This window comes from Cinclus cinclus, chromosome 6 (genome assembly GCF_963662255.1).
Source record: "Cinclus cinclus chromosome 6, bCinCin1.1, whole genome shotgun sequence".
In the NCBI taxonomy this organism is placed as follows: domain Eukaryota; kingdom Metazoa; phylum Chordata; class Aves; order Passeriformes; family Cinclidae; genus Cinclus; species Cinclus cinclus.
In genome coordinates this window covers 2,062,266-2,077,303 of record NC_085051.1, presented here as the reverse complement: position 1 = coordinate 2,077,303, position 15,038 = coordinate 2,062,266, and the positions used below count along the sequence as shown (strand labels likewise).

The 15,038-nt window shown below is 40.0% G+C and overlaps 1 protein-coding gene across 1 annotated transcript; it reads left to right on the top strand.

The window, feature by feature from the left end:
• Positions 1–4,225: 4,225 nt before the first annotated feature.
• On the top strand, positions 4,226–10,217 carry PRRG4 (proline rich and Gla domain 4). The gene is made up of 5 exons (XM_062495307.1): positions 4,226–4,352; positions 6,947–7,110; positions 8,368–8,416; positions 9,116–9,251; positions 9,989–10,217. Exons 1-5 carry the CDS (start codon positions 4,247–4,249, stop codon positions 10,215–10,217), a joined length of 684 nt encoding a protein of 227 aa, XP_062351291.1. The 5' UTR covers positions 4,226–4,246.
• The last annotated feature ends 4,821 nt before the right edge of the window (positions 10,218–15,038 follow it).

Sequence of the window (15,038 nt, the reverse complement as noted above, 5' to 3'; positions counted from 1 at the left end):
TGATAGCCAAAGCCCTTTGATATTAACTGTAAAAAAACAATAGTTAAAATCTGTTACATTCAATTACCTCTAGCCAAAGACCATTACTCCTATATCAGGCTACCTGGACAGAAATCAGGTTAACAAACACAAGAACTTCAAATAGTTTTGTATAAAGGACAGATCTATACCATATGATTCAGGATTTCAAATAAACCATTGTGAAGAAAAGACCAGATAGACACAGTTCCACATATCCTTGTTGAGAGATTTATAATTCTCAATTACAGATTTATGTCATTTCATTATCAGATCAACTGATAAATACTGCATGACAAACTGAACTGTAAGGAATTTATTACTTGAATTATGGTGGGATACATTTACATCCAAAGTCCTCCTAATCAAAAATCAGTAAAGCATATTATTCTTTACTGTACTGAAATTAGTATCTGAATAGTAAAAATGAATACGCTACTATTCATTTGCAGCAAAATAGTCAGTATATTCAAAATAAAACTATCAGTGCATAAACCTCTTAAATTGGTACCATCTTCCTTTTGTGAGAGATACCCAGCCGTGGTTCAACTCAACAGCACCATTTTTAATTTCTCCAACAATGTTTTACCAAATATCACAGCCACAAGTGAAGACATGTAAATAAGTGTACTAGCTAGTATGGTCAATAATTTAGAGATATTTTTAGAAACATTAATTATATATTAACCCAATGTTAGAAACAAGTGATATAAATTAATTTCCTATTTTCCACCTCAGTATATTTTAATTATATATCTACTATACTGTACACTGGTACTTGTCAGAAAAGTCTGATTAATGTAATGTCTTTATTGATGGTCCCATCCTTCTGAGCATCTTCATCACACAGCTTGCTAATCAAAGCTATTTCAGCTGCAAAAATACTACACGAATAGGAAAGTTACATGCAAAAGCTACTTACTGCTATGTCATGCTAAAAACTGCATATACATGGGAAATATTCTATTTATCCCAAGCACTTGCTGCACCCTTTTTCACTTACCTTTATCTTTTCTATGATCTGCATAACAAACCAGAACTCAGTCACACTTCCACTCATTACCTATAGCATCAGTTTTTACACATCCATTTACCTGTGTGTCTGCTCTGAGTGGGGTTTCGCTGCCAGTCCTCAAAAAAGAGTTGGAAACCCAGGCTGAGCTCAGAGGGACACAAAGGAGAAAGTCACAGTGTTCTCCAAAGCAAAGATTTTGCTGTCCTGTCTTCCCAATGCATAACAACTTCATTTTTTTTTTGTTACTTCTCAAGAATAAATACTGGTTTTGTGTCACATGGTTTTGAAAACCTTCACCGAACCTGTACAAGCACCCATGCACACACAGACAGAAGACACTTAAAATCTTTTGCTAAATGCTGCACAGCCAGAAACATTTGGGTAAACCATTGGTGAGTGTTAAAGCTCTGAGGGCCTCTCCCACCAGAGTTCTACTGCATTGCTCCCCCATCCTCAGAGGAGGGCTGAGTTCCAGCAGAGAGTTTGGATGGGGCTGATCCATCACTCTCAGTCCACGTCTGGAGCCTTCTCCTGGGATATGGGCAGGGCCAGGCAATGAATTCACATCCACTCCCCAGAAAGAATACCTGAGCAACTCCAAAGATCTTTTCTCCCCTCTATTAACACTGTTATACAATGCTGGCTTAACACAAAGGAGATTACCTGCTACTCGTACAGCAGTGAGTTTCCTCACACAAAGCTGTTGTTACGACACAAAAGAAGTTCCCACATTGGCATGCAGGTATTTTACTTACACCTAAATGCACCACAGAGTCCTTGTACATTCATGCCCTTGCACTGGAGCTGTCAAGCAGCTATTTCACAGCTGGCACCACCCTCTCTGAGACACTCAGGTAGGAGCTCAGGGCAAGGGTTGAGTAGAGGGGCACGGGACAAAGCTGTAAGGCCCTTCACGAAGTAATGGTAGTTCCTCCTGCATTCCAACAAGTAGCAGCTAAGTATTCTTGTCTCCTTTGCATTATCTAGATAATAAACAATCTATACTGTTTTCTTCTAAAATATTTTTATCTTAGTTCTCAGCTGTGTTATAAGCACACACACAATCAGAATACAGAACTTTCTGCTGAGATCTCCACCAGCTAAAAAGCATTAGAGTCATCCCAGCTTGTAAATTATATATTCATCAAGTACCTCTAAATGGCAGCGTGTTGATGTCATAAAGTAAATATTTAACTAGGTCGTCATTCCTCGGAGCAGTTTTCCTTATTTCACATATCAGAAGTTTCTGGTTTTCTCCAGGGAATTTCTGATCACTTCCATTAGCGTTTTCCAATACCCCCTCATTCTACTCTTTCCTACTTCTGTATATACAAGTCACTCCAGCACTTAAATAAGGAATACAATCCAAAGTCACTACTGGAAACACGCAAGCTCAAACACAAATCACTGTCAGTCCCTGGATTTCCTAGCAGAAAAATCATTCCACTCACGTATCCCGAGAGTTTCTTTGGTGTACAGCTTTTCACCCAACCCAGCCTATCCCAAAATTTTTCACATAGCTCATGTTCCCAACACGCAGTACACTAAACAAATCCTTACAGCAGACGCAAAGGGTTTTATTGCTTCTGTCTTGTCCTTTGGAGAAGCCAAAAGAGGCACAGATCCATGTGCTCAGCCTGGCCTCTGCTCTGGGAAGGAGAGAGATGGGAGCTCCTGAATGGGTGTGTGCCGGTGCAAACCAGCCTCTTGCATTTCAGGGAACAACTTCAGCCCCTTTCTAGCCTGTAATGTTTACCGTCACTGACCAAAAAACAAACAGACAAACAAAAACCAAACAGGAAAACGCACAAACAAACTAAAAACCCAAAACAAAACAAAAAATTGTTTTCACACGTGTAAAACTACTGCTGGTCCGTTCAGCGAGGAAAACGTGGTGGAGACAAGGCTCTCCGATAGCTCGGGAAATGCTTGGTTAACTGCGGAGCAGCAGCACCTCTCTGCCTCTCCCGGCTGCGGAGGCGCACCCTGCTCCGCTGCTGCCCAGCCGGCAGCCTGCCATCACCACACCGTGCGCTTTCCTCCGGGGGACCAAAACCCCAACCAGCTCCTCAGCGTCGCGATTAACCCAGGGCACAAAACTAACCCCGGCTTAACAGAAGAAGGGGTTTGCAGGAGCAGGAAGGACCTGCTGCCTACCCCGCACCGGGGTCCGGGCGGGAGCTGAGAGGTCAGGCAGGTGTCTGGAAACAAAGCCCAGGTAGAGCCCGAGGGAGAACCCGGGCACTGCCGCCCCAGCGCTCCCCACGACCCCTCTTTGCCCAGGCTCCAGGGGCGTTTCTGCGCCCGCCCCAGGGTGGCCCCAGCCGGGCGGGGGCGGCCGGGGAGCAGCCCCGTGACTGCGCTGCGCCATTCCAGGAAGGGCCTTCGTTGCCGCACAGCCCGGGAGAGGCTGTCCCGGCTCCTGATCCCACCGCACAGCCCGGGAGAGGCTGTCCCGGCTCCTGATCCCACCGCACAGCCCGGGAGAGGCTGTCCCGGCTCCTGATCTCACCGCACAGCCCGGGAGAGGCTGCCCCGTGAGCCGTTCCGCCCGGGTCCCGCCGGGACAGGTAGGGCAGCGCTGGGAAGCGGGATGAGGCGCTCCCCGGGACCTGGTCCTGCTCCCCCGGAGCTGCCCGGGCCGGGTGGCGGAGCGCTGTGCCCTGGCCACGGGCAGCCCCGCGGGAGCGCCCGGCGGTGTCTCCCGGTGGCTGTCGCACGTCCCCTCCTCGGGCGGAGATGGTGTTTTCACCTGCGCCGAGCGGCTCCGTGCAGAGTTACCGGGCTTATTTCACGCCTCTGACAAAACGGGCTTTGTACCTGCTCCCGTCGGGGAGATTTTATTACCTCCTCCGGCAGCAAAGGCTTAACTCTGCAGTTTCAGAGCCTAGCTGGGGCACCCTGCTGGGGCTCTTTCCCCGTCCATTCCCCGGCGAGCGGGGCTGCCGCTCTGCTTGGCCGGGAGAGGAGAGCAAGAGGCGGCGAGAGCGGCCCCGGTGACATGTGCGGGTGTTGCACAACGAGAGCTCCGCAGGAGACAGGCAGGACCAGTTCGGGTCGGTGTCTCTCTTCAAGGCACGCATTAGCCTCGAGTGCGTGTAGGTGCTTGCGCTGGGTGACCTCACCGGCAGGATTCACTCAGGGTTCAGCGCTGACACTTCCTCTGCCATTCTCTGTTAACTCCCGCTGGTTTCTGTCTGACAGATCCCGGCCATGTTCGTGGTTTTGGTGATGCTGTCTCAGCTGCCCGGCAGGACGCTCGCGTTCCCTCGCTGCTCTGGGAGGTTGAGTAACCTGAAACAACCTGAATGGACAGATGGTAACTTGGTTTTAACGTGACTTTGTGCTTTCCAAAACTGTTGCTAACTTTGCTTTCTTTTGGCTTCTTTAATTGTTGTTTGATTGTTTTTTGGTTGTTGTTATTTGGGGTTTTTTCCGTGGTTTTGTTGTTTAGAGGTTTTTGTTTGTTTTTACTTTATGGAAAAAAATAAGCTGTTTTATGCTTAATTTCAGATATCTTGAAATGATTGGTAATTGACTTTGGTGCTAATATCAAATGTTTATCAGATCTAGTAGTAAGCGCAGATTGGGACAACTGAACTTTTTCCAGGCCTCTGGAATTATTGTGGTTGATACAACCAGAATCCTTTAAGTAACAACAAAATTCAAATCAGTTTGAAACCTGTTTGAAGACAGTATTCTTTTGGTACTATTTGAGCACATCACAGTTGTATTTGTATATCTGAAATAGCTTTGCATTTGAAAGGGTTTATTTGGTTGTTTTATGAAATTCATATTTTCTCTCAATACCAGACCCCCTTACAACACCTCGAAAAATAAGCATAGTGCTGCTTCTGCAGTTCTTCCCTCTGGAGGGAGAGAAGTGAAGAGGAACTCATATAAAACCAAATAATCTTTTCTGAGCATATGATGTGGTTGCATTTTTAACTAAATGCTCGGCATCCTAAAACTGTGTGGATTATTTTATCAAACCAAGGACTGCAAAACTGCATACAGTTCCTTCACCTTTAGGACACAATTCAAATCCATCTGTTTCATTCTTCAAATACTGTTTTAATCACCAGGTAGCAAGCAAGTAAGTTGGAGATGGAGATAGGGAGACAGGTGACAAAGTGAAAAGAGTGCAAATAAATGGATAAAAACTCTTGAAAAGAAAAAAATATATTCCTGGGAATTGAGGGTTCAGTTCTAGGCTCCAGGCAGCTTGCTTATGCATTCCATTTTAAACAAAATGCAGAAATTCTCTTAAGTTAATTCAAAGGACAGCTAATATTACTTGCATGGTAAAGAGTGAAACACTACTGAGCAAAACTGAAGATCTCTGCTTCAGAAGACTGAAATCACTTTTGTAATTTACACTGAACCAAGAATATCGATAATATTTTTTTCCATGTAATTCTTTTCCCTTTCCACTTGTGGGTTTGCGGGATTTTGGATTTTGGTTTTGGCTTTTGGGTTTTGTTTTTCTTTTTTTTTTTCCTGTTGTTAAGTCCTTTTCTCTGGTTACTCTTTAGGTACATTTTAAATATTAAATATTTAAATAAATATTTTAAGCTTAGATTTTTTTGCAATTGCTTTAGAATAACAAAAACAAATGCATGTGCACATGTGTAGTTACTTCAGTACACAGTGTAACAGTATGTAAATGATATAAATATATGCTGTCATATTCCTTAAATATACTATAAGATTAAAGAAATAGACAACCAATATGAAAGTTATGCTGCTGTTTTCTCAGTTTTCAGAGTGCAAATTGTTATGAAATACCACTGCAAGATCTAACAGTAACTGTTAGGGTGAAAATTCCAGAGCAATGTGATAATCTTGCCAAACAGGCTAACAAGAACACAAAGCTAATTTGTAGATTAATAACTTTATCCTGAATCTCATCTCCTTTTTGACCCATCTGGCTTGGTATGTAACAATGCTGTTTCTGCATTACACTTGCAAAAATAAACCTCTAGTCATTTTGCTTAACCAAATAGCCTGAATTTTGTGGACACAGACTAGTCCTAGTTTTGTCCTATAACTTTTTTTTCTTTTCTTATCTTTTTTTTTTTTTAATAAGAAACTGTAGCAAGAGCAGGCTAAAACTTGACGATGGAAAATGCCTAGTGAGGAAATACATTCCTGTATTCCAAAGCCTTCTATAATTTCACTCACTGTTCTGGAATCTCACCTCACAACTTACTCCATGAGGCTTCATGGAACACAAAAGAAGAGAATAAGTAAATGTCTTCAGAAATGCATGCTGTCAGTAAAATTCATATCATGGACAAATCTAAAAAAAAATAAACGTGGCAATATGGTACCTTTACAGAAAGCCTGGTGCCATGACTGTGAAAATAGAACAACTGTAGAATGAATAGGAGTCTGCTGATATGATTTAAAAACTAAATTCTGTCAATAAAATTTGGTACCCACAGATACCAGAATATTGATAAATGTATATTTGGTTTTTTCCTTCCCCCACCCTTGCTTCCTTCCCCCACTGTGTCAAGGTGTTGCTTACTTTGGATCTGACTGAATTCTACTTTATGTGACAATTACTTTGTTCTTAAGAGCTCCAGTAAAAACTGATGCTCACATCCCAGATGGGGTCACACCAAAAGCTAACCAACAGTTCTCATGGCAATCAGATTCTCTTGGCCAGGATAAGGAATAGCTGAGATGGCTTATGAGAAAGGCAAATATGTTTATTTTGTGTTTCATAGTTAGAAAAGATAGTAGTGGAGGAGACTTCGATATTTCTTTCCCTTGTATGTAGCTGAGAGATGCTAGGGAAAGAAATGAATCCAATGTGCTCTTTTAAGATCTTTACTATTCTTTAAAAGTACCAAGTTTAGCCTTCCTAACTTGTTTTAAATCAACTTGATTTTTTTTTTTCATTAGTGTTCACATCTGCAAGGGAGGCCAATTTATTCATTGGACGACATCTTCTGAACAACAGATTTGATTTTGAAGCATTCACAGATGATAACCTGGAAAGGGAATGCTATGAAGAACTGTGTAATTATGAAGAAGCAAGAGAATTTTTTGAAGACCCTGATAAAACGGTAGCAGTTCAAATTTAATTTAATATAGTGAGGGAGGTTATTGGCTAAATAACCTCACTTTTGTACACAAATTATTGCAACAGAAATGATTGTACACAAATACTGTAACTCCTCTAACACAGCACTGGGAGATGACTACTTATTTTGTTCTAAAAGTAGGTATCTCAATTACATGGGGTTCTTGCTTTAGATACACAGTGAAGGCACTTGAAAATGTATTACTGTCTTAAGGACTTTAGATGTGGACTTTAATTCTGCAAACAAATAGAAATGAAGCTTCAGAACTCCCACTTGCAGATATTCCTGTATTTTCAGACTTCTGGATTTTTTAATAACTTCTCAGAGTCCAACTTAAATGTTTCACATGCTTTCTGTATTAATTGGCTGATTTAATCCTTGTGTCATGCCAAAGAAGTGTTTTCTAAGAGGCCAGTATGGAGAAAATCTGCAGTTCAGCTACTGCTGAGTACTCCTATAGCACCATATTCTAACTCCCTACCTAGATGTAGCTGAGAAGAAACCTGGTATATATATATATATATATATATATATATAAAGAAACAATAAGAAACCTTTCAGCTCAATAAAGGAATGTGAGGATTGTCTGAAGACTGGTTGCTGCACATGCTGCAAGAATCTCTTTGTGATTCTACGTGTGCTCTGCAGAAAGAGCAAGGAATACACCCCTTGCTGTTGCTAACACCTTCCTAAGAAAAAGGTCAAATTGTTAAGCTGAAATCTTGCTGGAGTCTTTTGCTACATAGCAAAAGTGAAAATTATAACTCAACACATTTAATGCCTGATGGTCGTACAACATGAAAGTTTTTCTCTTAAGTGAATCTCATTGTTTTTCCTAGCTGATATGAATTCAAATAGTGTTCATGCAAACGTCAGAACCTTAAGAAATTAACTTTGCCTCAAATCCTGTTTTGTAGGAATTTGCAAACAAAAATAATTGTAAGCATTTTTTTGGTGTCAGAATATACCCTAACTTCTACTGTAATCACACAGAAATATGAAGTGACAATGCATAGTTAAATACATGTTTTTCTTTTACCAGCTGGGATCTGAGAAATTTTAATGCAAAACTGTAGAAGAAAAATATAATGGGATGAATAAATACGAATCTCTCAGCAGGATTTATTTCTGTTTATGCCACTGTTAAATTCTGCCCAAGGTACCATATTAGATACAAGTCAATAGGCCTGTAATTTATCTATCTCATATAAATACAATTTTTTTTGTTTTGTTTTATAGATGGATTTTTGGAAAGACTATTCAACTAAAGGCCCTAAAATAAAAATAGGTAAGTCATCTTTTTACCTTTTTATTATATTGCAATATTTTCTGGTTGTTACAATAGTACATTCTTAATAGATCATGTATTTAGTTAAAGAAATCAGAAATTATCTTTTTACTGAAGATCACTGTGAACTGTACAAATATATTTAATTATCTGATACAATAAAACTGAAATGTCTTAAAGTGGGATCCATTATAGGTCTGCAGATAAAAACTGTGATTTCCTTGACCATTTCTTTATTGCAAAATTGGTAAACTTTGCAGTAATTCTGTGACTGCTCTCTGTGATTGATTTTGGTTTTTCTACCCCCATTTCTTTAATAGCAATATATAACAGCCTGCTTTAGGCTCAGAGGAGTCTGATGCCATATGTTTAATAAAAAATGGTCAGTTGGACTTGAGGAAAGATCTACAGCCTGATCTAGGTCACAAAAACTTGAAGGAATATTTGGAAGGCATTAGAAGACAGGCATCTCAAGAGTTTCATGTAGATAAAAGGGGAGATCAACTCCCTTCTGCTTTAAGCTGGCTGTGAATGATACTCTTGGCTCATGTTGCACAGATTCACTTGCTTCTTACAGCAAGTTAGACATTAGTGGAAGGAACAGCCTTAGAGCAGTGCAAAAGCAGTATTTTAGTATAAACTGTAGGCTGGGTAGATGGAAAGAACACATCATGAAAATCACCAATGCTTTGTCTCCAGGTGATGAGGCACTACAAAAGATTAACGTCACAGGACTGCTCATCAGCCTGGTTGCTGCTGGGGTACTGCTGGTTATAATTGCACTGATTATCTTCTACTGCTGCAAGAGCAGATGCAAATCAAGGCAACCACCGGGGTAAGGAATTTCACTGCTTAAAAAACCCAAACACACACCAAAACAAACTCTTGCTTAAGAGTGGCATTTAAAAATCACCGTGGGTTGGTCTAACTGTATTCTTGGAAAATCCAGTGGAAGTTCTAGTTTTTACTTGCCTAGAAGCAAAGATAAGTGAGCAGCAGCAGTAGTTAGGCTGCAGTTAATAACGCAAAAACAATATTGCACACCCAGACCTTGGGGTTTGCTTATTTTTTTTTATTTTGTGTGTGTGTGTGTTCTTGGTTTCAAAATAATCTTACTAAGATGATGGAATAATTTTAGTAGGTGGGGGCCTGCAATGGGAAGTCTAATGTGTTCTGCTGGTGCTTTCAAATAAGGTGTATGCTCTCCATGGCATGTGCTCTAACACAGATGTGAAGTAGTTGTAGTAGTAGATGATGAAGCAGTTTGGATGAAATGCTTTTTTACCAGGTCTGTACTCCTGAGTGCTCCTTTGTCCTAAACTTGAAAGGAATGTAAGAGGACTCTGTGCTTTCTCTTCCCTGTAAATTTCACATCATCAAGCTATTCTTACCCTGTGGTTTGGAGAGAGTATTTGGCTTCTGGTCTTTGTGATCACTGCAGGCATGTTTTTTCCTCGTGGGGTTTTCTTGGGTTGTTTGGGGTTTTGTTAATTTTATGACTAAGACTTTATCTTCTTGCTTCCCTTTAAAGCACAAGTAAGTTTCCACTTACCTGCTGTTATGTTTGTTTAGGTACCTGGATTATGTAAGAAGCAGAAGGCGTAATTCAGCCAACATCTTCAGGAGGCATGAGGAGTTTTCTTTGAATCCCCTTCCTCTCAGAGCTGACGATTCAGGACTGCCCACTTACGAGCAAGTGGTCACTTCAGAAGGACAGCACAGTGTGCCCCCACCCCCTTACCCAGGGCCCCCCAGGGATGCACGGGTGTTTACAAAGTCCATGTCTCTTCCTGGCCCCTAAGCACAAACCTCCTGCTGGGATGAGGGGGGACTACTGGAACACAACATACTTTTGGGAAAGTGTGTGCTACCTTGCATATTGCAAGATGATTTACAGAAAGATCTTTTGGACGACTAGGAATGAGTGAAGTTCCCGTTTGGGAAAAGAGGTCACCTGTGGCAAAGGCTGCAGGACTTTTCTTTGCACAAAGTCATTGTGCTAAAGGGAGAGAATGCATAAAGAACAAGTCATGTACTGCTGCCCTCTTCCACATGAGCCATCCCATCAAACTATTGATGTTTCATTAATAGTTTCATTTTCTTTTCCTTCAGAAAGAACAGTATTTTAATTGCTCATATTGATACTAACCAAATTTTGTGACTTAATACTGTAAATCACCATAAGAAGTCCACTTTGTTGTTTGACACATTCCCTTCTTTGCTGGGTGAATTTTCTATTCATTCTTGTAATAGATTTGAGTGCAAAAATTATTTAACGACTTGATCTTTCAAACATACATATGTATAGTACTTGTACTGGATTACACTGGTTTGTTTTAGACATTGCTGGTCACATGACTTAATTTGTTATATTTGTATAATCATAATTTTGCATCAAAAGGAAGTATTCTTTACATGGCACACTACCAATTCAGTAAAAAGTACACTTGCATCAAATTACTTTGATGTTCAACAGATAATACCAGGTCAAAGAGAGTAAATAGAATACTGTGGGCCAGTGGATGTTGAGCAAAAAGCTAGAGATTGTCCCTTTTTAAAAAGCCACCCAGGTTTCACAGCTAATGTTTCTTTCATAGTTTAAGAGCTGAAAAGTAGAGAGAGACATCTAACTTTCAAGCCAAAGCCCAAACCACCCCTGAGAAGCACGTTAATAAGTGTGCCTTGCACTACAGGAACGACAAAATTATTCCTTTAAGTAGAATGAAACATCACATTAGATCAAAAATCAAGAGTCAAGAACTGGGAGTTACTGGTTCACTGTGTCAAGACAGTTTCTGTATCTACAGGCTGTAGCCACCATTAATTTTAAATCTTATTAAAATATCAACCCCCAGCATTATGCAGCCTATAGACCTTGCTGGGCAAATTGCTGCCCCCCACTTGTGTCCCTTGACCTCCTCCTCCTGCTATGACATGAAGCCATAGTAGAGGGTGTCAGAGGAAACATGTCAGGCTGTTTTCTTGTTTGACAGTGGCTGTACAGCTAAGGCACACACAATTAAGTTTTTTTTAAGAAGAAACAACCTCCCCCTTTCTCCCCCTTATTGAGTCAATGCTGATAACAGCAAATTATATTTCAATTTGGTGCCTACAGGGTTGAAATGAATATGTAATATTTCACTGAATCTTACTGGTTTTAACATACTAGAAGCTACAGTGTTGATGAGAGAGATGCAGAAAACTGGTCTGAGATTTTCAATCTGGAAATGTCTGTAATAATGAAAACACTTAAAATCTTGGAATATGAAGAGGGTACACTGACAGTGCAACACAATGAAGTCTTGCCCTTTGAATAACACATGCAATGCAGTTAATAGCAGTACCACTGGTGTTCCTGCTCACAAAACTTCAAATTTGGCTTTTGGTGAGTCACAAATCTCTCTCCAGCTTCTTTTATTTGTTGATGGGGGAATCCCCATGTTGGAATGTTTCAATTCCCTTTTGCCCTACTTGTAAAAGCATTTTGAAGCTCTTGAAGTTCTGTAAGACTGAAATAAATGAATTGTGTAAGGTCACTGTTGACAATCAAAATACAAGGTTATGAGAAGCTGTACAATCATAAGCTTGCAAAACATTCTCTCATATTTCCCCTTCATTTAGCTAACAGTTTTAATTTTTTTTAATGTGCATTTTGGCCTCTAGAGCACACTTTTACCTAGATTTTTCCTGGGATTCTAAAATTGTTAACTAATGGAACTGACAGGAACACTTCCAAGGAAAGGGATTTCACAGAGCTTGTGAGCATTTGGAGATTCTTTCCTACAGACATCTGGCAAAGCTACATTTTAAATACACTACAGAAATTGTACAGAATCCCATTCAATCACTGGAAATCTGATTTTTCTACTATTCCTACTAATTATTTGCAACTGATTCCATGCAATACAAGCAAAAATCTTGTCCTTCATAATCAATCAGAAAACTTCAGGGTGTAACTTGAGGGTGTAAACATCAATGGTGTAATGCTTTGGGCAGTAAAGTGCCCTTTCAGTAGAGAAACACAATCAAATTTACTCAGGTTATGAGTCTGCACCGTAGACCCTGAAAATGTGCAGGGACTGACATTCAAACACTGGTTGCACCCAGCATGATTATTTGGAAGACACATCCTGCCTTTTACAAGGAAGGAGCAAAGTCTAAATTTTAGTTGAATGCATTGTAAACCTACCTCTCCTTGTAGAGGGAGAAAATTCCTCTGAATGGCAGGTGTTTGGGTTGAATTTGTTTTCTTCCTTCCATACACTGACTCCTGGCCCACTCTTACCTTGTATCTTGTCTCTTTTTGGAACTCATGATTCAACAGGGTCAACAGAGGGAAAATCTACAAGAGACAGACTATGGGGAGTTATTAATTTAGAAGTGTTGCCACACTTTCAAATTTTACATGTAACTTCTTTTGAAAATGGAGTTGCTATTAAAACATATAAAGCAGCAAAGCACTTGTACTTACATGGGCATGCAGTAGGACCAGGGGGAATGGCTTTAAGATGACACAAGCCATGGTTAGATTGGATATTGGGAAGAAATTCTTTACTGTGAGGGTGATGAGGACCTGGCACAGGCTGCCCAGAGAAGCTGTGGCTGCACCTGGACCCCTGGAAATATTCCAGGCCAGGCTGGATGGAGCTTTGAGCAGCCTGGTCCTGTAGGTGTTCCTGCCCATGGCAGGGGGTTTGGAAGTGGATGATCTTGAAGGTCCTTTTCAATCCAAAGCATTTTGTGGTGAAGTAGGAAGAAGAGGAGGAAGATTTTTGAGGAGCAAAGCAGCAGCAAGTTAACTTAACTTGTATGGAGATGTAAATCATCAGTGTTTTGATTTTGGCATTTCTTTGCAGGACCTTTAGGAAGGACACTGGATTTTAAGTGATTTAACAGAGATCCACTATGACAGTTGAAAACAGAAATGTCTAAACAAAACACTGGTAAACACGAATATTCTGTTTTAAATGTGTCACTATAAGTGCTGTTAGCCATTGCCTTGAACAATTTTCCAGAACAACCTTTTCAGCATCACAGAAGATTACAGCATGCAACCTTTTATAAAACAAGACAGTTTGTTAATTAGGGCAAATAATAAGGGTCAGGAAAATGATCTCTGGCTGTGTCAGTTGAAAAATATATCACTGAACCTGCTTAATGCTGCAATAAGAAAGCCTGCTGTGTGATCTATCAGTCATGCCTTTATAGGTTGGGGGTTGGCAAGGTTTTTGTGAATTAATTAGAACAGCAAAACCAAAGTACGACATGGAAGTGCACTTCCTCACCATAGCTCATGAAAATGTGAGTTGTGAAGCATTTGATCCTGGTCCTGTCAAAGTCTATGGCAAGGTTTTTATTGGCTTCAGCTGAACTGGGACTGGAGCAAAAAACAAGATCACTTCAGGTAATAAAAAGTATAATGCTCTGCCAAATTATTTACCACAACACTGTTGCCAAACCCAGTTTATTCTATAGTTATAATGATGCCCACTTCTATTAATTAGAATGTTTCAGTCTGATCTGCCCTTAAAAGTTATAGTTGAAATTTTAAAAGCATAGCAAAATTCCTTATCATTCCTGAGATTACCAGCTGTGAACAAGATGAATTTATTACCTGCACCTTATTAGCAACAGTGTTTACAGCTTAAATAAACCACCAAAGTAATAAAAAAGCCAAAAACCAGCAACAAACCAAACTTTTCTATCCACAGTCTCTCCTGCCAAGAACAGCTTTACTGCTGCTATCCTCTCTTGTTCAATGTGGTATAGAGAACAGGAAGGAAATTACAGATTCCAAAGCCATTTTCAAATACTTCAAGCATGGTCTTTCTATACTGTAAACATCTTTCAATTAATTCCTGTCATTACAGATTTATCACTATCATTTCCACAATAAAGAACTTGCATGTTTTCCTCTTGAAAATCTTAAGCAGATCTTCTCAAAATAATCTGTTCTTTATTTAGCTATTTTTTTTACTATTTCCAGTCATTTCTGAACTGTAGAAAGAGTTACTTAATCTTATGAACATATTTCCTTCTAGTCATCAGTCAGAACATTTTGAATGCACTTGTCACTGGCTTTATTTAATTCTAACTCTGATTTCAAGTGCTGTAATTTTTTTATTTTTTGGGTGATGGGTAACAATATTTTAAGCTCTGCTAGTCTTTATATTATTTTGTAGAACAGTTTGCAAATAAACATTTATATAAATTAATCACCATGAAAGAGAAAATGCTATTTTAGCCTATGATTAAAAAATGAAAAAAGCCTCTGACTATTCTTTTGATTTCTTTCTTGGTAACAACATGCCCTCTTCTGAAAGCACTTCAAGGGGGCTTACAAGAAAAATGGAGACAAACTTATTAGCAGGGCCTGTTGTGACAGGACAAGTGGTTTAATGGTTTTAAACTAAAAGAGGGCAGATTTAGACTAGATATAAGGAAGATTTTTTTTTTCTTTTACCACAAGGTGGGGGGAGGTGTGAAACACTGGGACAAGTTGCCCAGAGTTTAGGATCCATCCCTGGAAACATTCAAGGCCATGTTGGATGGGGCTCCATCTAGTAAGGTGTTCCCACCCATGGCAGAAGGGTGGAATTCGATGACCTTTAAAGTTCTCTTC